The sequence below is a fragment of the Apiospora kogelbergensis genome (assembly GCF_038363985.1).
Source record: "Apiospora kogelbergensis strain CBS 113332 chromosome Unknown utg000001l_segment0_segment0, whole genome shotgun sequence".
NCBI classification, from domain to species: Eukaryota; Fungi; Ascomycota; class Sordariomycetes; order Amphisphaeriales; family Apiosporaceae; genus Apiospora; species Apiospora kogelbergensis.
The window spans coordinates 6,689,266-6,713,722 of record NW_027117418.1 but is presented as its reverse complement, the minus strand read 5'-3'; the positions used below and the strand labels follow the sequence as shown (position 1 = coordinate 6,713,722).

Here is a 24,457-nt window from a genome sequence, read left to right as displayed (position 1 = left end):
CCAAACTCCAGACCGTTGATCACCAGAAGACGGCTAAACGGCCGCTAACAGGACATCAGCATGCCTTGGCTGCGGCTGAATCCCTGGATCTTGGATCGCTAGGGGGCAGGAGTGGACGGGTTCTGGACGGGGCTTAAATTTACCAAGAGTCCATCCAACGCCAACGCAGCCGCCGCAAGGTCGCACGCAAGGTTGCACATTGCACATTGCACACTCGGTTCAGACAAATAACAACAGACGCTTTCTTTCCCTGCCGCCCAACCTTCCTGCAAACTCGCCAACATCCTCGTGCAGTCGGTTGTCGCCCTCCATTGCAGCAACCTGATCCACGCCCACGCCACCATGGCCTACAACCGACCCTACAACCCCGACGAGTTGCCCAGGTGAGTTTCTCGTCCAGCTCGCTCGCTACCCCGCCACCACCCTTTGGTAGGAACCATGGGACTTTGCGCGCGCGCGCGACCACCCGTCGATGCCGTCGCGAGTGCCGTCGCGAGTGCTGTCTCTGCTTGCCTCTGCCCTCGCACGTCGCGCTCGCGGGTCAGCTTGTGCGCTGCGCATGGTGAATATGCTGCTAACAACACCCCGTTCCGTGCAGATTCGCGGAGCCCGACGACGTAAGAAAAGCACACAACCATCGAACCCTTTTCTCAAACTCGGCCTCTTCCCCGTGCCCACCACCCCACTCAGCTCCCTTTGTGCCGCCCCCGCCAAGACTGACAACATCGCTGCTCACGATAGGGCAACGGTCCCAGGCCTGCACCGCAGAGTGCCTCCTCTTCCAAGTACAACAGCAAACCCCCGCCGCCGCTTCCGGCCCAACATGCGGCTCCCTCATCCTACCACCGCAACTCGGACCCGCATCGCCTAAATCCTTCTTCTCAAGGCGGCCAGAGCAGCTACGGTGGCCGCAACAACTACGGTGGCCATAGTCCTGTGTCGTCCGTCATGTCGCCGCCGCCTCAGGCCTCGGGCCCCCGTCCCACCACCCACAACCGCCCTCCCGCGTCGAGCCGGCCACCTCCCTCGCCTGTCCCATCGGAAGGCGCGGACCCGACGCTACTGCCCCTATTCCGTGCCGTGGATAAAGATGGTAAGCCCGCTCTCTCTCCCGCCTCTACTTGTCCGTGCATCTGACTCGTGTTCCACTCTACTACAGGCACCGGCCAGCTCTCGGAGCGCGAGCTCTCCGCCGCCCTCGTCAACGGTGACTGGACGGCCTTCGACCTGCACACGGTGCGCATGATGATCCGCATGTTCGACAGCGACCGGTCGGGCACCATCGGCTTCGACGAGTTCTGCGGCCTCTGGTCCTTCCTGGCCTCGTGGCGCACCCTCTTCGACCGCTTCGACGCCGACCGCTCGGGCAACATCAGCCTCGACGAGTTCAGCAACGCCCTGGTGGCCTTTCGCTACCGCCTCAGCCCCCGCTTCGTCGAACTCCTCTTCTCCACCTACGACAAGCGCAACGAAGGCGTCATGAGTTTCGACCTCTTCGTCCAGGCCTGCATCAGCCTCAAGCGCATGACCGACGTCTTCAAGAAGTACGACGACGACCGGGACGGGTACATTACGCTCAGCTTCGAGGACTTCCTCATCGAGATTCTGAAACAGTTGAAGTGAGACAGTGCAGAGAAAGAGTGGTCCAATAACAAGCCAACTCGCTTTGTCGTGCAGGGCATATCTCAGTTTCCATCTGAACCAGTGACTTTTAGGGGGGGGACGGAGGCAAAAGAAAGGGATATCTTTTCCGTAACTGACGTTCAACATTTAAATGAGCTATAAGCAGATTATTTGGGGTCCGATGAATCGTCTCGGGCTAGGGAAGAGCCTCGTTGGAATTTACTATAGTAATGTGATATACCCGCGATGCATTACCAAATTTTAATCGACACGTCTCGAAACTTTTAGGTTTCCAAAGCCATCTATGACGAGAATTCGACATGTTATTCTGAATTATATCCTATCCTTATTCGTAGTTCTATTGTTCAACCTAGGCTATGATTCCAGGTCTCCAAAAGGGTATCCCATGCGTGCGTAAAATCTGAAGAAAACGACGAAGGGGGTTGAGGGGGATTAAGGCGAAAATAGAAATGCGTTTGAGCAGCTCCGGTCGTCCTGTTGCCCAGCATGAGCTCTGAATAACGCGCGTTTCGTAATATTCCATCGACTGATGGCTCATAACATAAATCCGGACAAGAATACCAACCTCAGAAGATGTTTGCATCAAGCCATCCGAGCCCTTGTCAACTTTGCTCCACGGTGATCTTGGGCAGTGACAGCGTATCGCAGAGCTTCTGGGGTCCCCAAATCTCTTCCGCCATTGTCGCAAAGTGAGGTGGTGCAGTGTCACTAGTTGTGTAATCGTGATCATTATTCTTCGAGGTCGCCATACTCTTCTTTGTGGTTCCCTCCTGCCCACTGTCCATTAACTGTGTATGGCTTATTCTTTCCTTCGCCCTTTCTTTGAACAAGGGTTTCAACTCTCTACCACCGTAGGGGTAGTCGCTGCTGTTGACCTTTGGTTATCACTTCCTCCGTCAAATCCACCGACGAGTCCGTCTCCACTCACAACCACTTCCTCGCCGCTGTTCAGCCGAAATATATCGGTTGGGTTCGATACAGACACGCTCTTCACGCGCTTGAGATAGCCTGGTTCGCTATCTTCCACAACCTCACATCCGCAGGGGTCACTGACCAACGTGCTATCACTGGTCGTCGTTGCTGTTCTCGCGTGTCGGCTGCTGCTGATACTGCGGCAGTCCATGTCCCCTGGGCTGACCACCTCCAACACCTCGTCCCGCCCATACTTGCGCGTCTTCAGCAGGCCCGTGGCCAGCCCTCGCACATCCTTGTCTCCATCGTGCGCGCTGAGCCAGACACGTGCGCACAGCCGGCGCGCAATCTCGGCGCCCGCCGGGAGACCAGCGCAGATATTGCCGCCCAGCCACCATGGGTTTGAAATAGAGTCCATGCAGTGAAGCAGGGCGGTCAAGGGCAACGCAGCTTCGGAGACGAGATGCGAAGACGCGTAGGGTGCCAAATGGGCGTAGTTGATGCCATGCGGGGAAAATATAAGAGAAAGGGGCCGGGCCGTGCTGCCGAGTTCCTTATGTTGTGCGGCGGCCGTAATCGTGGCAGATGACGAGATTGGCCGGCAGGCAGAGAACGTGCCCGTAGGAGCAACCAATTCTGTGGGGGACGCTGGCGGGGCAGCCGCAGCAGGTCGCTTGAAGCATGCTGAGTTTGTCGGTGACATTGGCGGTGTAAGCGGGGCTGGTTTTGCGCTTGCCTTCTGCACCTTGGGGAACGGAGGCACGATAGTCCTGACCGATCTAGGGGTCGTCGGCGGGCTCGTAAGTGAAGGAGCCAGAGTATACTGTTCCATTGGCGCGAGACCGTCCGTGGATGGCGGGCGGTAGGTCAGGGCGATTGCACTGTGAAGGCATGCCAGATCGCGCTTCTGTGGGATCCACGCCACGGTGACTTCGCCTGGCTGTCCATCTGGAGTCACAGCCGGTACTGGCACTCGGAGCACCGTCGACTTTCCCGTCGTGCGTGGATCCTCCCACTTCGGAATGGTCCAGATCTTGTCGCTGTCGAAATATTTCCAGCTCTTGATCACACGAGCGGACGCCGGCTCGGCTAGTATCTGCGTCTTGGTGCCGGTCCCGGGTAGCTGGCGCAGAGTTGCCTCGTTGCAATGGTCACTCTTATGCTGGCTGATGATAACCAGGTCCGGCTCCGGGAGCTCGGATAAAGACGTGACGCAAGCCGGGTTTTTATGGGTAGAGACGGATATCTTGGAGTGGAAGATTTTGGACGGCCCGGTGATCCACGGATCAAGAAGGATGATATATGGTTTTGGCGCCGCCGCCGTCCCTCTGATGTGAGGAGGTAGGATAGGTTCGAACGAGAGCAAAAGAGGCATCCTCGTTGAGGTGCTTGATTGTCAAAGCCATAATGCCCGACTAGAGAAGTGAATAGGACCTTGAGGTCGTGGGAAGATAAGTTCACCTGCCCCGAAACAACGCGTCTCGGCAGATCTAAAGTATATTAGGCAGTGAAAAGGGTTCGGCAGTCGAATTACTGAGGCATTTGGGGTGTACCGGGTCGACCGGTTAAGCAGATCGGGACGTCTTGGACGCGAGAGACGAGTAAGGGGACGACGACATGAGATGATGACGTGAACGAAGAGGAGGGAAAAGAGCGAGAGAGAACAGGAACCTTGTCGAGAAAACAAACAAACATGAAAAGATGTGCTTGCATTTCATACCAAGAGATGGGCTGTTCATGGTGCACCCATACTCTGCCTGGCTACTGGGTTGCTTTTGTGGCAGCCGTGCAAGCGTCAGGAAGGACGGTCGAAGTTGAAGAGGCTGTAGCACGTTGGAGCAGCTACTGAACCAACCTTACACATTTGTGACGAGACAAACCAAAACCAAGCATTGAGATCTTCATCTTGGCTCGCCTCCAAGCTAACGCTTGGCTGACGAGGATGAGTGGGCTGGGCTTGGCTGGGTAGTCTGGTCTGGGCCATAGAAAAGGAAATGATGTTTCAACGAGGGAAGGTTGACGCGAGGGAGGAAAGAAGCCTTCGACAATTCCAGTCGAGGCGGCTACTAACTACCGACCGACCTGGACTGGACATGACCGAGCCCACTTCTTTGCACGATGAGATTCATGTTCGAGCAAAGCTATGCACTTTGGAAGGCTGTATTGTAACCGATGAACAGTGGAAAGAGCAGTTGATAGATATCCTGGCACCTGGGGTTCACATTCACCAGTCGAATCTTATTTAGTCGGCAGGCAGCAGGCAGCAGGCGCTGGAAGGACCAAAGACCAGACGACATCTGCAGGCACGACAATTGCCTTCGCTGGCAAACCTTGCCGGATTTGGTAGCCTGGTGACTTTTTGGTGACGCCGGCTTTTCGTAGTGCCGACGGCTTCCAAGAGGTCTGAGATGGGAAGACTCGAGACGAACGAACGAGGCTGTGTAGTCTGTAGTTAGTGAATCAGCTCCAGCAGGCGATGGGGGTGGGAGTGCATAAGTGCACCAGAAATCTCAAATACTGTATAGAATCTCAATTATAAGAGCAATTCGTCGCGAGTGGCTAGTGCCCAAGACTGGCATGTTTCTTGAAATGATGCAGCCCCGGCCACAATACTTACTTATTTACGCCCGCCCGCCCTCAGGCCCTGTCTCCAGCCTCTAGCCCGCTGCCCGCTGCCCGCTGCCCGCTGCGCCTACGCTTCCAACTCAAATCGCCCGTCAGCATCCATGTCTCGTTTGTCTACAAATTGCGGCCGTAGAGAGGAGGTTGTTGCTGCTGCTGCTCGTGATGTCTACGAGGTGCCAATGTAGACTTTGTTTCGCATGAGGCGTGGTGGCGCACTTACTCGTAGCAAAGCCCTTGTTTGTTTCATCCGCGGCGTCATGGGGGCCACGTACGGTTGAGACAAGCACGTCCCGGCAATCCTCGTCTGAATAGAGCAAGACGTCGTACGACTGGCGGACTGGCAGACTGGCAGAAAACCGTCGCGCACAAGTGTAACTAGCATGACACGGCCGATTGAGCGCGCACGCATGACAGGTGACGGCAATATGCACATTCGGGGTGCGGAGAGTTTAGCGGACCTACATGCTTTGTACAAAGAGAGCTTCAATACGAGATATAATGTAATATATGCGATTCATGACTGCGCCAAAACGCCAGCGTCTCGTGATGCATTGAAACCGAGCTGGCTCCAGAGCATGCTTGCCTCCTCACTCTGGCTCCTGACCTTTCCATTTTTCCTTGAGGCTTGCAACGTCCATGCCGCAGTTCTCTGCTTTCTGCACCACCGCTTTGGCCTTACCCGCCACTGGCGCATCGATCATGGTGCCATCCAGCGTCCACGCGCCCCTACCCGCCCTCGCCGCCTTCTCGTCGGCGATGACGACGCGCACGGCCCACTCCACCTCGTTCACGCCGGGCGCGAACAGGCGCTGAGCCACGTCGACCTGTGAGGGGTGGATGCACTGCTTGCCGTTAAATCCCATGGCCTTGCCGCCGATGCATTCCTCCTCGAGCCGCCGGATGCCCTCATCGCCCTTGTACGACGTGCACACGAGGTCGATGGTGCTGGGCAGGCTAGCCGCCCGCGCCGCCGTTGTGATGGCAGACCGGGCGTAGAGAAACTCGCTCAGCGAGGGCGTGCGCGTGATGGACAAGTCGAGAGCGAAGTCCTCGGCCGCGAAGATGAGCCCGCTGAGGTACGGCGACGCGGCGCAGATCTCGCGCAGGTTCATGATGGCCTGCGCCGACTCTATCAGCGCGATGAGCTTGACGGGGTTGGTGGCGGCATCTCCTCGTGCGTGCCGGTCCGCCGCGAAGCGACGCAACGCGTCAGTCGCGAACGTCAGGTCCGAGGCCGAGTTGACCTTGGGGATGACGATGGCGTCAAGATGGGGCGAGGGCGCCAACGCGGCCAGGTCGTCAAGCGCATACGGCGTCGAGATGGCGTTGATGCGCACAGCCAGTTCCGAGATGGACTTGGGCCGCGACGGCAGGCTCGCGAGGTGATCGCGCAGGGCAGTGCGCGCGTCGACCTTTTTGGTGGGCGTGACCGAGTCCTCCAGGTCATAAGTCACGTTGTCGGAGGTCAACCCAACGGACTTGGCCAGCATGCGCGGCGAGGAAGACGGCACTAGCATAGAATAGCTATCAGCATGCGTGTATCATAACAGGCGTACTAGGTTTTTTTGGGTTTTTTCGCAATGCAGCATGACTTACCATAGAGAAGGGCCCGGCGGAGGATGGAGGTCGACTTAGCCGCCATGATTAGACAATAGGCTTATATCTGACAGACCTAGCTGGAGTTGCTGGTTTGCAACTTGACTGGCTCCTGCGGTGTGCAGAACCCAGAAAGAGGGCTGTTGTCCATATTCCTGACGTAACCCCACGATTTGACTAGAACCAAGGGATGAAGCTTCTCCAAGCTCCGAGGTTCCCCAATTCATCATCCCCTAATGCGGAGGTTGGGCTATTTTTGGATGCTGCAGTCTTGGTGCACGGGTCACTCATCGTTAGATGGTTGAATTGCATGCATGTTATCGCCGTGCCTCGTTTTCATATTCACCCGAAGAGTTCGACTGCAATCGAGACCCTTAGCGTTACCTTGGAAAGATCTAACCCAGTTCTTGGGAGATTGTGCCCACCCAAATACCAGCCCGTTTCCGCTTGTAGCTGCACGTAGGTTGCCTGGAGCCCATGTGATGCAACACTCACAACAGAGTCCAGCCCAAGCTGATGGATTCTATCTCATGGGCTCCAAGTCACCTTCCTGAAGTGAATAGATATTGACGGAACAAGTATCAGCCCTGGTGGACTGAGTACAGGACCAGGCAACAGTCTCTGCAAACATCGAATTCCACGACATGTATCATGCCAATTTTTCTTCTTCTTTTTTCTTTTTTGCCTTCTTATGAAAATAACGGGGTTCATGTCACTTACTTCGTCCATGTACAGTTGTGTTGTAATTTCACGGCGTTGACATAACTCGCCATCAGCTTCGCGTGCTCGTACGAGGTTGCCAGGGATGCCACCGAGACGTGTCACAGATGACCTGACGGTGTTGTGATTATCACAGGTTTAATCTATCTCGCCAATAAGCATTCGGCCGGTATCAGTCCCAACTAAGCGGGCGTGGGATGATCTCCGAGCTTTATGTTGACAATGGACACAGCTAGCCATGTTGGCCACTTTTGAGAAATCTTGTTTTGTTATCTGCCCGGGAAATATTCTTGAGTCGAGCCGTGCGAGTCCTCCTTCTCTTTGTGAGTTGACGCAAAAGGAACGACGCAAGTCGACAGCATGCCCGCCATTCGAGAGCCATTAAGTGCAATCACACCGCCCAACCGGATATTCTGGGCCATTTGTTAGCTGGAAGCATTGATATGGCGCTTTTATCCCCATACATGCCAGCGTTATACGGCTATGTCGGCTTTTCCTAAGACTTAGCTTCTCGACTAGTATGCGAACTAGATAGAAGTCGAGGTAACAAGGGCTGAAGAGAAGCTTCGATGCAACTTCATTATTGAGCTACTAAAAATAACTCTGCCTAGACGGCTTGCCAGCCGTCATTGTCGGTTTGGATCGGTCTTGCCTCTGCAGCCTTCCTTGGCCAGCCTGCATTTTAAGAACAATCGGTAGCTCAGGTATGTATAGGAAGCTCAAGGTAGCATCGTCTGAATGTGCTGGTTGTTGCGAGGTAACTGTATCCAGCAAATTATGAGTAAGGGGGCAGATGCGTAACCCTTGCTAGTGGTTCGGTGTCAGGCTTCGCTCCGGATAATGACGCCGGGTATATCGCTTTTGGTACTGAACCATACCGCGACTCATCTATTTGCAAATTAAGCTTAAATGAAATATTGCCTAGAATCTCATGGTATCCAGTGTAGACCATGGTTTGTTATCTCTTCTGGGTAGGAGGTCCCCGAACCCAGATGTATAAGTATGCTCAAGCCGAGTCGATGTAAAGGGGGTGCCCTTATTGGTAATCCCATGAAGAACTCGACAGTGATCAGCGCCATAGTCTATACTCGGTTATAAATACCCATTACATTGCTGCATTTAAAGGTATAATCTTGGAATATATTCCCAGGCTGAGTCAATTTCCCTCGTACGCAGTGCAATGATTCGTGCGGGAATCACCGCTCTTGCCCTTGCGGCACTCACACAAGCTTCCCCTATCCCCGACGACAAGCCTGTACTGGAGGAGCGGCAGTTCCAGATCGGCAACCCATGGACGGGAATATGGCCCCCGGGACCCCCAGCACCCACTCCTATTATCACCTTTCCCGGTGGTGATGTTGATTCTGGCGCCTCGGTGGAAGTGGGATCTTCCATCGAGGCGGAGAAGAGACAAAAACTTGGCGGGAGCCAGCCCAGCTCTCTCAAACAGAAGCTCACGGCGCTCGAGCTTGAGTATGAATCGCTGGTGCAGCAGTACGGCAAGCACACCCCTTCGAACGTCACCAGGAGGCTGAAGGAGATCGAGGCGGAGCTGAGGAAGTACGGCATCGCCATCATAGCGACGCCCGATGGCACCAGCACCGTCATTACCTTTGGCAAGGTTAAGCGGCAATTGACGATCGGAGACGGCGGGTATGGCGACCCTGCTTTCAACCTCATTGGACTGGAAACGACGCTGGAGCAGTTGATGCAGGAGTACGGTCCCAACCCTCCGCGTGAGCTTGACCCTAAACCCCTTTCTATACAACATGACCGATTCAAGCTTCCCGGCCACGCATCGAAGACCAATACACACAAATAATTGATACACAATACATGCACGTACTGACTGACATTAATGACAGATGATATCTACATTATCGAGGAAAGAATTAAGAACATCTTGGCCGCCTACGGAATTACTATCATAAGTGCGCCTGGTAAGCCACCCCGGTCTAAGGACTCGTTCACTGCAAGCGATGGCCTCCGTTTCACAGATGTTTGGGGTGTTGAACGTCAAATCCTCTCGTTTATACGTAGTCACTGGCTGACCGAATAACCCCATCTATGTAGATGGCACGATAACCATAATCACCCCTTCCACCAAGCGGGAGGCAGCCAGCTATGACGTCGAAGCCCTGCGGGTGATTTTCGATTCATTCGTGCCGAAATACAATGGACAGCGACCTCCCATGGCCGATTGGGTTGTAATCCAGGATATCGCGGCGATCCTCAGGTCGTACGGCATTGCCACCAGCGTCAAGACCCCCGAGCAGTCGATCCCCACCGCCACGAAGCGCGCCAGCCCCATCGACCTCAGTAACAGCGTCAACACAGAGCTCCTGCAGGTTCTCTACCATATGCTGCTGGGCGCCTACGGCAACAGCGCCGATACTCCGCGCGACATTTTCCTGATTCAGCAGTCCATTGTCACCATCCTCGGTGCCCAGGGAATTGTCATCCCGGGCTGGAAGACGGTGCCCGGTGGGCCCATGGTACCTGACCGCCCCGTCACCGGCGGGCCCCTGGTGCCCGACGCCACCATCCCAGGCGGTCCCATGATTCCCGACGTTACCGTCCCTGGTGGCGAGATGAAGCCCAGCACGAAGCGAGACAATAGCGCCCTCAAGGGCCTTCGGACCGTGCTGTCAACACTCGAGGCGCAGTACGGTACCTTTGCTTCCACCGCTGTCCCCGTCCAGGTGCTTCTCATCATGCAGAATGTTGTTACCGTCCTTCAGGCGAACGACTTCATCATCCCTGGCTGGCCGCCCCTGCTGGGCCCGGGTACAGTCGTTATCGGCCCTTCTACATAAGGCTCTACGAATGGGATTTGGGGGGAGGGGGCGTATAAGGTAACTGCTTCTAGAAAGGATATGTTGAGACTACTCCTTGAGCGGAACGGTACGCGTACGAAGGTATGCTTGTTGGGAGCGGGGAGGGAAAAGGATAGGGGCGAGACGTCGCTTGGCACATTCCCTTTCTTCTTGTTTTTCTTATCTTCATAGTCTTGACGAGAGGAAATTCCGGCTTTTCGAGGTTCTCCTATTTCTCTATACCAAAATTCAAGGCTTGATCGAGCTATTTCCCGGCATCATGTCCCATGTGCTCTATCGTCATCCACATAGCCCGAACTGTCGCTTCCTCGCCTGACGTGGCAAGTAGAGAGGAATGAAGCAACAGAAGGGAGGAGCAGGATCCACTAAAACATCAGTTCCCTCCCATGCACTTTCCCGTTATAAGATGTTAGATGTTGCATTTCAGATGTTACGGACGCTGTCGATTGTCCGCACGAGGCTGCACAACAGCAACAACAAATACAGGGCATGACGTCTGCACTGCGGAAAACTCTCGTCACTCTTCGTCACACCAATCGCACCAGGCTCGCTCCTTGCAAAGCAAGCAGCGCAAGCGTCGCGCCGGGTCTTCCGAGATCCTTCGCGATGTTAATCAGATATGCATAGCCGACACCTGCAGACTGCAGGCTGAAGGATCGGCATATGCAGTCAAACGTGCAAGTTTCAAGTCAGCTTATCTACCTCCGACCGACGAGAAGATCCTTCCCCTTCCGCGTAATCTTCCCTCTACGGGCGGAATTTTCTGCCAAATCACACAGGCCATCGAAGATTTTCTCCGTCTTTCCAGTCCTTCATTGTCCTTTCTCCCTTTTCGTTCTTGGTTGAAGTTTACGTGAGACAGCGGGAAATGCCTTACTGGGTGAAGTGCGTGTTCCTGAGTGAGACACGCCACCGCGTTTCCAAGATGGAGCTCGAGGCGCCATTTCCACCACTGGAAATACCCGATGTTGGCATCTAGGACCTCCTCTTCGATACGCATATGCGGCAGATTACTCAGTCTGAGTCAGGTAGGCTACCAGTGTGTTAGCAGCAGGCCTGACAACAAGGACTAGTTCGGCTAAGCAAAGTGCTGTCTCCCAACGGAGATAGCATCCATACGTATACGACGCTGGGGGTAAAGGAGGTCGTGCTCCACTTCTCCAGAGCCCTGAGACGAGGCTCTCGTTCGGCCCCGGAGTCGCCCTGACCCTGGTCAGCGCCAGTTCTACGCACATGGCGCTCGTCATCTGGGGTACTCTCTATTGCGGCGGCGTGTTGCCGCCAACAAGTCCGGGGTACGGGGTGGAGGAGCTCCAGCTTCATCCACTGCAGGATTCTAGAGCCAGTGAGGTCGTTACTCAGCAAACCTCCTTGGTTATATCCAAAAGGGCGGTTGCGATTTCGGGCATTACCCACGGCCGCTGTCAGATTCGAATAGCTCTTTTTGTTCTCGACCCCCACCCCTTTTGGGTGCCAGCAGCAGTGTGTTGCATTTTTGGACATTGTGGTCGACGCATAAGGCTGCACTTGCAAAGCGACCGCACATCCCGACCATTACGTTGCTTTTTTACTCGATTCATCTGGGCGCGCAAAGGTCGTGGTCATGTCACGTTACAGGGTTCTTTTTTGCAAGGCCGTAGAGGCGCACAGTGTCTCTATTATATATATTGTACCCCCATTGCCTTGGAACTAGCGCAATCCGTCCTGTCGTAAGGTGCCAGTAACGACTTGGCATCCATCAGATTCATGATGCCGGCAGCCGCGCCTCGGAACCCCGTCATGTACACACGCTGCATGCCCGTCGCGACATCAAACTTATTGAAGATACGGTCTCTTGAAGACAAGCTCCGAGGCCTTCATGGTGGTACGTCACCAGGCTTCGCTCTACTAATGGATCGCTGTTACGTGTTTTGTTTCGCGAAGCATTAGCTAAGCAAGCTGAGTCAGTCTGTCGAAGACTGCCCTGTCGCCATAGGCAAAGTGGGAAGCCTCCTCGCTGGCCAAGGTCAACAGGCCAAACTCGTTGACGTCAACAGCCCCCAGCGCGAGATAGATACCGAGCCAGACCAGTTAGGCGAGGTGTGGATGAAAGGCCCGAACGTATTCAAAGTTATTTCAACAACACCAATGCGGCTCGAGACGCCTTACGCAGTACGGCTCCTCTGCACTGAGGATTTCAGCGTTTCGCAACTCTGCCACGAGTGGGAATCTGCCTTTGCATAACGGACCGGCTCAAGGAGCTGATGCTAATCGAATACATAGGATTCCAAGTAGCACCCGCGGAGCTGGAAGGAATTTCCCAACGCTACGAGGGCGTCGCCGACGTCTGCTTTGTGGTTGTGCAAGACCAGCAGACTCTCGGCACAGAAGTGCCGCGGGCATACGTTATCAAGGCGCCAGGTTGGAGGGTTAGCTATGAGGATGAGGAGGGTGTAGTGGCGGCCGACCAATTTAGGCGTTGGTCATATGGGAGACTCGCTAGCCATGAATAACTCCTCGGGGGGCGCCAAATTCGTGGATAGTCTACTCCGGACGCCCAGTGGGAAGTTGCTCCGGAGGTTGTTGCGAAACACCAACTTCTTCGATGGAAAAGGCAAGTTGTAGAAAAGCTCCGGTGAGAGTCGTGCTCGAGCACGAGGGAACTATCGATTTCCATAATACAGGCTAGACACCTGAGCATGCAAGTCTGAGTAATCTGAATGACAGGCTGGCATGCCCATGTGACCAGGAGACGAGCGGCGGTTGGCTTGATATCACTCAGATGGTATCTTCCATCCAAGCAACCCTCTGATTTGATTTGCCAACTACCCCGCCTTCCCATCATACTCACTCGGCTTAATGGTTGCAAAATCACTCCGTTCCTAAGCGTGTCTGGGGGAAACGGTTGTTGCATGGGGATGGATCATGATAATCCAGCGAGTCCGGATAGCTAGCGCCTTAGCTGAAGGGTGTCATGGAAGACGTGTCGGCGAGCAATGGCCAATCCGCCACGGGGATATATCGGCCATGGGATAGATTGACACATCGAGGACCGATCTACAGGGATTTTTATTCCCGGTGAAAGATTAGTGGCGTTAGCGAGCCAAAGACATGGCCATGGTCCAGATAGGGAGTACATACAAGCTTTTCCTGCAGCACACCCTCAACCCTTGGAACAGACCGAGGACGCGCAACCAATGGGCTAACTTCTCCCCACGTTTGGTCGCTCGAAGGAAAGATCCCCAGATATAGCACCGCATTTATACCACGCTTGGGTACGGCTGACATGCATACTCTGGCTGGCCTGCTTGCCTGCCCCTCGTTCCAGACCCGAAACAGGGACTCCTGCCGGATTGGTATGGGCAGGCGGGAAATAGGAAGTGGCGGTGATAAGAAACGGCATTGCTTAGATGATATCAAATGGTAATCTGTTCGGGTGCCAGCGCCCGACAGCCACCCTGGCCCTCCCAACGCACCAACTCGGAACCGTACGTGCCTGCCAAGTCGCTTAGGTCTTACTGACGGCATGCCAGGTGGTGAGCTTCGTCATATCACTTACACCACACAGGCCATCTCTCATGTCGAGTTCACCCTTACCGCTTCTCCGGGCAGTCAGTCGTGTGCGTTTGCGTGCGAGAGGATGTGGGGGTTCTTCTATACGACGAATGCGAGGCTATCAGCTATCAGATACGAAAGTCGCAGACGGGATGAGGTGAGACGGGGAGACGGGTCAGCCCGGAGCTAAAGGGGGACAGCCTGTTATATGGCCGGGATTCCGCTTGGCACATCTGTCGGCATCCTTGGCTTCCCATCCTTGGTTTTCCTGGATCCGCGTGGCTTTCTACAGCAGCCTCAATATTATTCTCGACGTTGCTAGCGCTAACTACCTCGTCGCAACATGTCCATTCCAACCTTCGAACTGGAAGACCCTGAGTCGGGGAGCCAACAGCGGCTTGAACGGCGTCGTGAACTCAACCGCAAGGCCCAGAGACGGTTCCGGAGTAAGTTATGCCCCATCGTCACGACTGGATCATCCCACGAAGAGGTCGGGATCGGGCTCGAATCAGTCATCTGTTTGCTCGTGTGGCCTTGGCTAATCTTGACCCGAGCAGCGCGCAGGAACCAGGCGCGTATACGACAGATTGAGCAAGACAACCAGCTAGCCACTGTTTGGCCGAATGACTGGCACTGGTCGTCGAGCTCTGCTTACTCGGCGCCTTTGGCTGCCCAGAACCAAACAATAGAGCAGGCATCGTCGTTCCGGACCGACGAGCCACTAGCTCTGGACACATCTGCGTTGGATTCTATGCTATATCCTACCATAGCACAAGGAGTCCCGCTCATGGAATCCCCCGCCTTTAGCCCCTTTGCAAAGCCAGGCCATGACAGCTCTCGGCGACAGCCAGTCCCTCGCCTCGCACTCGTCGACAGCAACGCCCACCCAAGACGACGGGCATCATGATACAGCATCTGCCCAGCAAGTGTACTTATCCTGGGTTCCCGACTTATCCGGCTTGGAATTCACAGAGCCACAGGAGAGCGTCGTGACAACAGACACCGGAAGCCCCTTTATGGCAGAGAGCTCGGTCTGGTCCGGTATGATGGACATGTCACCATCCCATAGCCCTGACATTTTACTGCCTACTTGTATCTACGTGCCCGCCATGGCATCGTTCGATGCTACGATAAGCCCGGTAACCACCGCGGCAGATACGACGTTGCTCATGGATCCCCAGGAGGAGTTGAACTGGAACAGCGTGGAAGGCTTCCAGGCCGCGCTCTCGTGGATGCCTGCCGCGGGCACTTACGTCCAATAGAGGCGAGTTCTGGTAGAGACCGAGATCGAGCCTCGACGCGCATGATGCATCTGGCGCAGCTCGTCACTTTCCTTGGCGACCGGTAGTTCCGGTGAGACAAGATATACATCTACCCATTTTTGTTGCTATTGGGCAAAAAGTCCGAACGCGATTGCTCGCCCCGTCTTGGCAGGCTTGAGCTGCTGCAGCTTTGTCCGTGCAATGAGGGCGCAGCAGCCTCCCTGCCGTCTAACTCTAGCGGGAGGAACAGAGCGGCTTGCTGGTGTTTTGTTGGAAACTGGGAGACACTTGAACATGCTCTGGTGGATGGTCGAGGGTTCTGGTTCAGAGTGCGTGGAGTCAATCTGCTGGTCAACCACGGTTGAGGATCGCGGATCTCGAGGGGAGTCACGGCGTTGTTTCTGAAGAGTGTTTGACTTGGCTAAGAGTCACGGATGGCATACGCAAGGCTCAGTGCCGCACCCCTTAATTGGATCACTTCTTCGGGTTACTTTCAAGATATACCTTAATATATGATAGGTCTCGCACGACTTGACAATATTTACGCATCTTCATAACTCGGTCAACATAGTCGGCTGCGATCGGCGCCCCGATTGTGGGAATGTCATCTTCGTACGAGAGTCAATGGCGCGGTTCAGGGAGTCTAATGACACCGCCGAGTAGTATGAGAATACCTCGTAAGACAAGACGCGAAATCTTGAGGACCCCCAATGTTGATGGGTGCTGTTCTCCGCCGCACTCGCTAGACAAGGAACTCAAGGGTAGGTAGCAAAACTGGCGTTGTAGAGCGAGAGGAGTGCCGACTTAGAGTTGTCAGGAATGGGTGGAAATTATCTCACCAGTTGGCCACTTGGTACTGTGCTTGCAGCTGTATTACCCCTTTACTTAAATATCTGTCGGAATCGGCACCTAGCAACAAGAAACATGGATATCACTCAGAGGAGTCCAGCACGTCTTTTATGCAGCTTTTATAGATTGAATAAACATATCGTAGGAGCAAGGCCATCCCAATTCAACGCAGGATAGAATCCAGACTTGCGCCAAGGCGACATGCGAAGTACTCACGAAGCCACAAGGAGCGTGATCGCAAGGGAGAGTGAAATCCCTCCCCCGTCAATCTGGTGTTATCTGGAGGGAAGACATGCCGAGCTCTTTACACGCCCATTGTCCCGACTCGCCTGGAGCGTAAACTGGTAGGGACATCCGCCTATGTCGCATCATCACTACAATCGTCGTCATTCGACAGGCTCTACGCCAGCTGTTGCCAGCTTCTGCTCGCCGCATCTACATGGGCGCAGAGGCACCCACTGACGTCCCACGCAAACGCCCAGCACACTTGCCATTCCCAGTCCCAGGCCTCCCTCCTAAGCGTCAGGCCTTGTCATTTTGCTGATGTTAGTGTCGGATTATTAATAAAGGGGCGGGGCGGCGTACGGCGGACTGGTGCTAATATTAACAGCGAAAAACAGGGCGAGCAGAGCGTTCGTTCGTTCCCACTCGGCTCCGACACCAGGAAAGCAAAAGTGAGTTTGTAGACATCCACCCAGCCGCCTACCAGCCTACGGCATGCACCTCATCGACCTACTACCACGTACTATCCATCAAATGCGAATAGGCCCGGGGGAAGGCCGCTACGGAGCTGAGATAGTACGGCAATGAAGAAGACCCTATTGCGAAGCTATGCGGGCCGACTAATATAGGTGCGTCGATCTTGGTGCCCCCGGATAGGAGGTGCCGCTGGGGCCGCTGGACATAAGGCACCGACTAAGTTGAGCAAGCGGCGAGCGAGCTACTGACCTGGACGGAACATTTCCAACAGCCTTCGCGCCGGCTTCCTCTTAGCAGTCGAGCCAGCACCTAAGGCGAGACACTGACAGGTTGGGACAATAGCTCGCATGACGCCCTTGGGACCCGGCTAGTCTGTGTAAACAAACAATTTCTTTTCTCTCAGCTGGATACTGACAGCACAGCACATCACACCATAACTGATGCTACTGTTGGCCGAACACGAGAAGCGTAGACGACTGCGAATGTGTAGCTTGAACAACCCGATCCAACGAACGAAGTCAAAGTTAGACACTGACACTTCACCCAGAAGGGTGGTTGAGACTGACTCCAGCCGCGAGCGCGCGTGTCGGAGGCTGCCGATCGGTAGATCATGTTGGTTGGCATTGGCGCCGTGAACACCACCTGCCACCTGTCTGTCTATCCGCCTCTGGGTTTCCTTCCTCCCCCTGACCCCTGACATCAGGTCACAACAAGTACATGGCCGCAGCGAGTAGTAAGCAAGTGTAGGGACAGATAGAGACTTAATAACCCGACAATTAGGTAACTGGGTTCGAAAATGTGAGACGACGTGATGAGTGAGTTTGAGACATGCTCAGCCGCCATCACGCCAGTCCAGACACTATGTCGAAGGCGGGGCGTGATTCACACGAGGCTGACTGAAACCTTTTTGGACTGTTCTTCTCCAGCCCACGCTCGCCCCTCTCGTCACCCTCAGCCCGCCAAGGCACCAAGAAGTTCTCTGCGGTTTCGCCCCAGCGCAAAAGCGCTTTCTTTAGTCATGGTCTAGTGACTAACTATACTCCTCCTCAGCTGCGCCACAAGCCTTTATAGACTTCTTCGATCTTCTTTTTCTTCCCAGAAAGCCCCATTCGGTGGCTTATTGGCCATGGCAATAATATACTTGCACAGCCCTGCCAAGTGGATGCCATTATCCACCGTGTACAGGTGCGGTTAGCCACTGAAGAAGACCATGTGCTCTAGTATTGTGTCGTCAGAGCATAGTGTACACGGTGGTAGAGATGACAAACTCTAACGAGGTGTGTGGCGTGCGGCGTTGAATAATAACTTGCTCTGGTGGTGGTACTATGTGTGCGTGTGTGCGCCATCAAGCTGTTTATCAGATGCGATTGTAACAGCCGAGATTTCAATGATGAGTGATCAAAGAGGGCGATTATGAGTCGAGTGTGTCTTGGTTCTACGAGACGATGAGCTCAGATCGTTGCACGTTCGTACGTAGTCAAGCAACCTAGCTGGTAGTCCTTTGTCAGCTCAGCAACGTTGAATGACGGCAAGTAGTATGCCATCCATATCTGACCTAGAGCGTATTCATTCCTCGAGGGTATCCATTTACCTGCATCGCGGAACCGACGGATTTGCGCTATTGGTGGCTCCCTTTCTAGGCTGTCACTGTGTGCCTCTCCCTGCCCTGCCTGGAAACCACATCAGAGTTCGTTACTAGGGGTGGTGGCAGGAAAGTCTATTAGAGTGCGCGCATACTCAACCTAGGCCCGCCGAGATGCTACGAAAGGCAAAATGGTTACGAACACAACTTACCTTGACGACAGTTGCCTGCATCACGTTCCACTTGGACAATGGTTGGATGCCTATTGGTAAGATCTTGCCGGCGCCCATGGCATGAGCCAAGCAGATGCTGCATGGTGAGCTGATGGTCCTATACCACTCCTGGGTTATTCGCGCAGTAGCGACCTGTCTTTGAAATGAAGTGCCGTACGTAGTCTGCAGGAGTGGGAGCTGTATGCAGTTAGACAGATACCCTCGGACTATTGTCGAGGCCATCGTTATGGAGGAGTGTGGAGACTGATGAGGGTCATCGAGATGGCATGCAGTCGATTGGCATCAGCTGGTTTCTGTGCCTACCCATGGCGGCTGCCTTTCCGGTACGCTGGCGAGTAGCGTCCGGCTGCTGTGAGAGATCGCGAAGATAATCTCATATAACCAAGCTGGCCAATGAGCTCGCAGCTAGGCCGGTCGCTTTGACTGATGAGCGAGATGACTGACCCGTTGCGCCATATCGGGGCCTTCCACGTCACGGCAGCCACTCTCCACTCCCACCCATCGCCCACACCCTTACCCATACCCAAACCCACACCCACCTCTACATATGTACACCTTGCCGCGCTCATGATAGGCCGGCCGGGTCGAGACCCCATCCCGTCCAGTCATTGGACTCAAAAGGGCAGCCAGCCACATAATGACACGCATCGGGGGTGCGACAGTCGAACAACACGCGCGGGCGATGGTGACTGGGGCACGGGGAATGGGCGTTGTGTGTTGGTGGGAGAGGATCCTCCCTAGTTTGAACTTGCGCCCGGCCTCCATGCTAGAGCGGCTCGAACGGGCAACTATTGCAGACAGGCCGGCTCCTGAGTGGCTCCCCGAGTGAATGGCGCGCCCGCCTTGTCTCGCCCGCGGCCGATGGACCCCAGCCCATCTCTTCACACCATCACCACCTAACCACCGGCGCACTCTGCTAGAGCGCTAGCCTTACTTTGTTCTGTGGTCCAGTGCTATAACGAGCAGTGAGCGAGTAGGCCACCAGGGACGATCTACGTAACCGTCTGCTTTACGGATAGCGTAGTTGAAAACAAAAAATGACAACGTTCGCACTACGGGCTTAATCAGAGCCGAGCCCCCGGAATTAAGAAGCGAAATAGACACATTGACCCAGACCCGAGACTGAGCGAGAGAGAGAGAGACGTCGTGACTCACCGCCATCATCCCTTATTCTCTGCCGACGTTTCCCCATGCCGCTCGGCTATTATGGATCTGGAAATGGGACATGGGGGTTTTTGACTTTGTGATGTGACTCGGAGATCCATCGTTCTGTCACAGCAGCTTGCCGACCACAATTTCGGCATCCGGTGGTGGTTCTAATCAACGAGGTGGAAGCCGAAGAGGGGCTGAGCAGACAATAATGGTAGGACAAGTATGCGTGTAGAAGGTCTAGGGCCCTAGAGGCCCTGATAGAAGACTCCAGGAAGTCACGGGGGCGCATAAACGTACCAGCTGTACCTACAGCAAGATGGAGAAGGGCGCAGGCTGCGGAGGGGCGCGAGGGGCACCACAGAGGGGGATGAACTGGACGTGAATCTCACCGCCATGTGCCGTGCCCAGTTGGGGGACACGCCAATCAAGACGGCCCCTCAGTGTATTCTTTCTTTTGCCTTGGCTTGGCAGCTCAGCCCGAAGGAGAAAAGAAGGGGACTCCTGTGCATGGATGGCCGGGGGCGCGGGCGCGGGCGCAGACGAGTGGGAGAAACAATGTTTAAACATGTTTTCTATTTGCCCTTGTTGCTTGTTCTCATGCATGGCAAGTGGAACCCCGCCTCCCCCCAAGCCTTGGTTTTTCTGGCCTGGATCGTCTTGGCTCCAGTCAGACGGTCGTCGTCTTACAAGATGTGTAGCCCATGACACCAGTCAGTCACCCATCGCAGCGTCGTCGCCAATGCTGCAATAACGCAAGAAAACACAGGGCACTTCACTTACTTACTTGGCAAGTTGCGGAAGTGGGATGGGTACTGGATGGGGGATGGGGGATGGGGGATGGGGGATGGGGGATGGGGATGAGATTACTACGGCGAATGTGCATGCGCCATTCCTTCTTTTTCTTTTTTATCTCCCACGATGCACTGCAACCCTACCGATAGTAGTAGCGAGAGCCAGCCTGGCCAGTGAGAGATGCGCATGTTCAACGGTCACAGTCTTCTCTTTCTTTTGCCTTCTCTTGGGTCTTGGTCACCTTGCATGTCACCCACTCTCGGGTACCTATCTCGATCCACTGTCATATGTACATACGTCGGTTTAGCTGTGTTTGCAACGGGTCGAGCCAATATCAATCGAAGAAATATACCCATCCAAGGTAGTATACGTACGCACTTGCCTGCATGTCGAGGCTTATGGCCTTCTCCTGCATCATTCCGTGCTATAGTTCGTTGATCAGGCAGGCAGCGCCGCGCTGGGCAGCCCCAGGAAGGGCGAAAAGACAACAAAAGAAAACCATCTTGACTCGTTATGGCATGTTGACCCGCGACCGGCTGAACCCGCCATACGGGAAACGCTGCTTTTCTCCTCCCCCTACAAGCCTACCTCTCGGAAGGGTTGTTCTTTTTTTTTTTTTTGGTAATCTTGATCTGGGACGCACCTCGCATATGGCAAGTTGCGATGGGCGCGAAGGAAGCGTCACCGTACATGGGGAAGGATTCGAACTTCGTAGGAACATGCCGTGTTGGGGCTAGTGTGGAAAGAACTATAGAACCCTGAACGTGATTGGTGGCGGCGCAATACGTCTGGCGGGATCGTCGAAATTATCGGGAAGGGGGGCTTGCGTGGGTAAGCAAGAGCGTGCGTGTGGCACAAATTGGGAAGAAATACATGGCAGTCGGCAGTTTCGGGACGATAGATGAGCAAGCCTACCGGGCCTTGCGAGACTACTCACCACATCCCATGTAACCTTGGGAGGCCATGGTTGATGGTTGGTTGACTGGACTACTTTCTGGCTTGACCTACGATAGATTGCGTCAAATAGATTGGCACCAAGTCTGAGCTGAACCAGACATGGCATACCATATTGCACATTACTATCACCCACCCAAAAGCAACTCTATCCCATACATCAGATCAGGGTAGCTGCACGGCTGGGGAAGACTCTAGGACGGTACGGAGTAATTTCCAAAGCCTGCCATCCATGGCAAGTGACCCTGAGCTGGTGACCAAGACACAAAAGTAAGGCGGGTGGCGTATTTGGCGTACGCCCAATCATTCCAACCTGTCAATCCGACACAACCCAGCGGGCCAAGTAGAAACAGGTATAATCGACGAGTATCAGGTATATCGTATACCCACCAAGGTCACTGACCGTCATCAAGGCCGAGCGAGACTGATATTGCTTGAGAATGCTTTTCTGGTTGCCCAGACTTGTGTATTTATGTATTTGGGTAATGAAGTGTCTATCATCGATGACCTCATCCCAGGGGTCACCAACCCCGGACAAGTGCGTGCGTGCACTGGCCTGGGTGTTGGTGACCACCACCGTAGAAACGTATAGTTGCGCGAGTCGACTCGGCGCGACGGGCTTTCGCCCGGGTGTATCTAAACTTCGCATTTCCCGTAAGCCCCCATGCTCCATCTCCAAAATCCGTTTGGAATGAAGCACCAGATATCCGCGTATCCTTGCCAAAATCCAAAGAAAAAGGTATATCCAAGCGAAGGTATCAAGGGCCAACCCGCCCCCTGTCTAAATGCGCCGAGCTGCACGCAATTAAAAAGACGGTTATAAAATATAAAAAGGTAAAAGAAGAGGCCATTCCAAAACAAGAGCTGTGTGCGCCGCGTAACAATGCAATGGCTCTTCCCGTACTCGCTGAAAGCAAAAGTCCGTTGGCTCCCCAGATCTTTTGTGCTCTTGAACCCAATCCACCAACTCCGCGCTGTAAAAACAAAAGAGATAGACGTAAATTTTGCCCCAAGTAGGTACAATCCGAATGTGCGCAAAGTGCGCGAAAATTCCAGGCTTTTTCTTGTTGATCCAATGGCGTAACGATGTAATCAGAAGTTCCAATGTAGAAAGTCCGGGTAGTGACCAGGATGGATCCAAAAATGGCAAGACGTTATTAAAAGACCAACGGCGTGTATCTCGTTGCAACTCAGGGGCCTGAGTTCAGAAACCCGGTAGTATGGTATACATTGAGTATACACTTGCGTCGCAGAAGAAAGGCCACGGGATGTGCGAACTTGGCACTGGATCCAAGTTCTAGTAGCAGCCTTGCAAGTTGAGAAGAGGCGCCGGGTTGTGGTATGGAACCGACTGGTGCAATGGGTTTGGTTGGCTGTACCTGTGGAGCACATCCCAGAAGTTGTAAGAAAAATGGGAAAACTTCCCCTGAGCCGGTGTGCAGAGGTTGGGAACCGGAGCTGGTAATGTGGCCGGACATGGGCATGGCTGGCACATATCGGCAGCCGGGTTGTGGAATTGCGGCACAAACTCCTGTGGAAATGAAACCTTGGGCTCCTCAAGATCGTACATATCTGGCTCAGGGCAGGACAAGTCTTCCGGGATTTCATCATCGTCAAACTCATCAATGGTCGAGCAACTTGAAATTAATGACCCGGCATCCGACGAACAAGTGGACTCCCCATCTGAATCCGAAGAGGCGGGCGACAAAGGCGCGTCGTAGTTGCTGAAGCCGTCCTCGTCGATCACAGCGGGTTCGCAGCTATAATCAATGTGCTCCGGTGAGGCGGGGAGAGAGCCGGTCTGAGCAGCGCTCATGACTGGCATGGTGAATCGGGAACATGCGTGGATGCAATTCCTGAGTTCTGGTAACGTAATTCGGTCTTCCGGATTGCGGGTGAAGATCCGGCCCAAGATGTCGTTCAGTTCATCCGACAATGGCAAAATGGTTTTAAGGAAATCCGGGCTCCTGGTAAATGCACGGTATGTTGAATCCTCGAATGAGGCTTGCTTCCACGGGTTGCGGCCGCAAGTCAGGTTAACGAGGACGACTCCAAGGCTCCAGATATCATTGGGGGCACAGAAATAGAATGGTCTCCTAGAAGTGGGGTCCAGGCATTCTGTATAAGAGAAAGAGAAAGGGTTAGTATATCCAAACGGAGGGCAGATGCAAGAGCGTGGTCAAGTCCTACCTGGCGACATATAGAATGTCGATCCACAACCGTAATCCTCGGATCGGTCTGATGAGGTGGCCAACCCGAAATCGGCAAGCTTGATAGTCTCTCCACCATTGGAAACGAGGATGTTCTCGGGCTTCAAGTCCCGATGGTAGATACCAAGAGTATGGCAGTGTTCCACAGCGTCCAGGATCTGCATGAAGACTCGCTTTGCCAGGTCGTCCTTACCCACATATTGGCCACGTTCCGTGATATTGAAGAAAAGGTCTCCCTCTGGACAGTACTCTAGAACGACATAGGTGCAGTCCGGGTCGTCTACAATCTTCAACATGGAAACGACGTTGGGGTGTGCCGAGGCGAGATAGTGCAAACGGAGTTCGCGGTGCTGGAAAGCAACCTGCCGGCGGTCCAGCGGCGATCCGTCCATGTTGAATTTGCTCAAAGTCTTGACGGCATATCGAATGCCAGTCTTGATATCAACAGCGGAGTAGACAACACCATAGGCTCCGGTACCCAGAATCCCTATCAACTGCAGGCTGTCGCCGAGGAACTTCCCTAGCCTCTCCTCGGGTGCAATCGGGGTGTATCGTTGACTTTGGCATACCGGCGGCATGGAAAAGGGTTGTTGGGCGTATGACGGCGATGCCGGTGGCGTGGGATATCCGTACGCTGGCACATGCTGCATGTTATATGTCGGAACACGGTCCGGTTCCGGGAAAACCAACGGCTTAAAATCCAAGGAGAGAGACAGAGAGATTATAGGAAAGAGGAAACGGCCTTTCTACAAAGCGGTAACCTCAACCAAAAGAGTATTCCTGGGCTGAAATCCTAAAGTGGCCTGGTAGATATATCCTCGGATCGCAAAAAGGTCTCGACCACGAATCAACGGGT

General features: G+C 54.2%; 7 protein-coding genes across 7 annotated transcripts; 4 read left to right on the top strand and 3 right to left on the bottom strand.

Moving 5' to 3' along the window:
• Positions 1–342: 342 nt before the first annotated feature.
• On the top strand, positions 343–1,623 carry PG998_002164 (EF-hand protein; the record flags this gene model as incomplete). Its single annotated transcript, XM_066868982.1, has 4 exons — positions 343–383; positions 599–617; positions 742–1,093; positions 1,160–1,623. The coding sequence occupies 4 exons, from the start codon at positions 343–345 to the stop codon at positions 1,621–1,623; spliced, it is 876 nt and encodes a 291-aa protein (XP_066737397.1).
• An 856-nt stretch (positions 1,624–2,479) lies between these two features.
• On the bottom strand, positions 2,480–3,931 carry PG998_002163 (uncharacterized protein; the record flags this gene model as incomplete). Its single annotated transcript, XM_066868981.1, has 1 exon — positions 2,480–3,931. One exon carries the CDS (start codon positions 3,929–3,931, stop codon positions 2,480–2,482), a length of 1,452 nt encoding a protein of 483 aa, XP_066737396.1.
• A 1,837-nt stretch (positions 3,932–5,768) lies between these two features.
• On the bottom strand, positions 5,769–6,823 carry PG998_002162 (beta subunit of citrate lyase; the record flags this gene model as incomplete). Its single annotated transcript, XM_066868980.1, has 2 exons — positions 5,769–6,691; positions 6,778–6,823. The coding sequence occupies 2 exons, from the start codon at positions 6,821–6,823 to the stop codon at positions 5,769–5,771; spliced, it is 969 nt and encodes a 322-aa protein (XP_066737395.1).
• Positions 6,824–8,677: 1,854 nt separating this feature from the next.
• PG998_002161 (uncharacterized protein) lies at positions 8,678–10,313 on the top strand (the record flags this gene model as incomplete). Its single annotated transcript, XM_066868979.1, has 3 exons — positions 8,678–9,233; positions 9,363–9,437; positions 9,571–10,313. The coding sequence occupies 3 exons, from the start codon at positions 8,678–8,680 to the stop codon at positions 10,311–10,313; spliced, it is 1,374 nt and encodes a 457-aa protein (XP_066737394.1).
• Positions 10,314–12,083: 1,770 nt separating this feature from the next.
• On the top strand, positions 12,084–12,557 carry PG998_002160 (uncharacterized protein; the record flags this gene model as incomplete). The annotated part of the gene is made up of 2 exons (XM_066868978.1): positions 12,084–12,198; positions 12,310–12,557. 2 exons carry the CDS (start codon positions 12,084–12,086, stop codon positions 12,555–12,557), a joined length of 363 nt encoding a protein of 120 aa, XP_066737393.1.
• A 2,138-nt stretch (positions 12,558–14,695) lies between these two features.
• On the top strand, positions 14,696–15,130 carry PG998_002159 (uncharacterized protein; the record flags this gene model as incomplete). The annotated part of the gene is made up of 1 exon (XM_066868977.1): positions 14,696–15,130. One exon carries the CDS (start codon positions 14,696–14,698, stop codon positions 15,128–15,130), a length of 435 nt encoding a protein of 144 aa, XP_066737392.1.
• A 7,558-nt stretch (positions 15,131–22,688) lies between these two features.
• PG998_002158 (uncharacterized protein) lies at positions 22,689–24,251 on the bottom strand (the record flags this gene model as incomplete). Its single annotated transcript, XM_066868976.1, has 2 exons — positions 22,689–23,509; positions 23,582–24,251. 2 exons carry the CDS (start codon positions 24,249–24,251, stop codon positions 22,689–22,691), a joined length of 1,491 nt encoding a protein of 496 aa, XP_066737391.1.
• Positions 24,252–24,457: the final 206 nt, after the last annotated feature.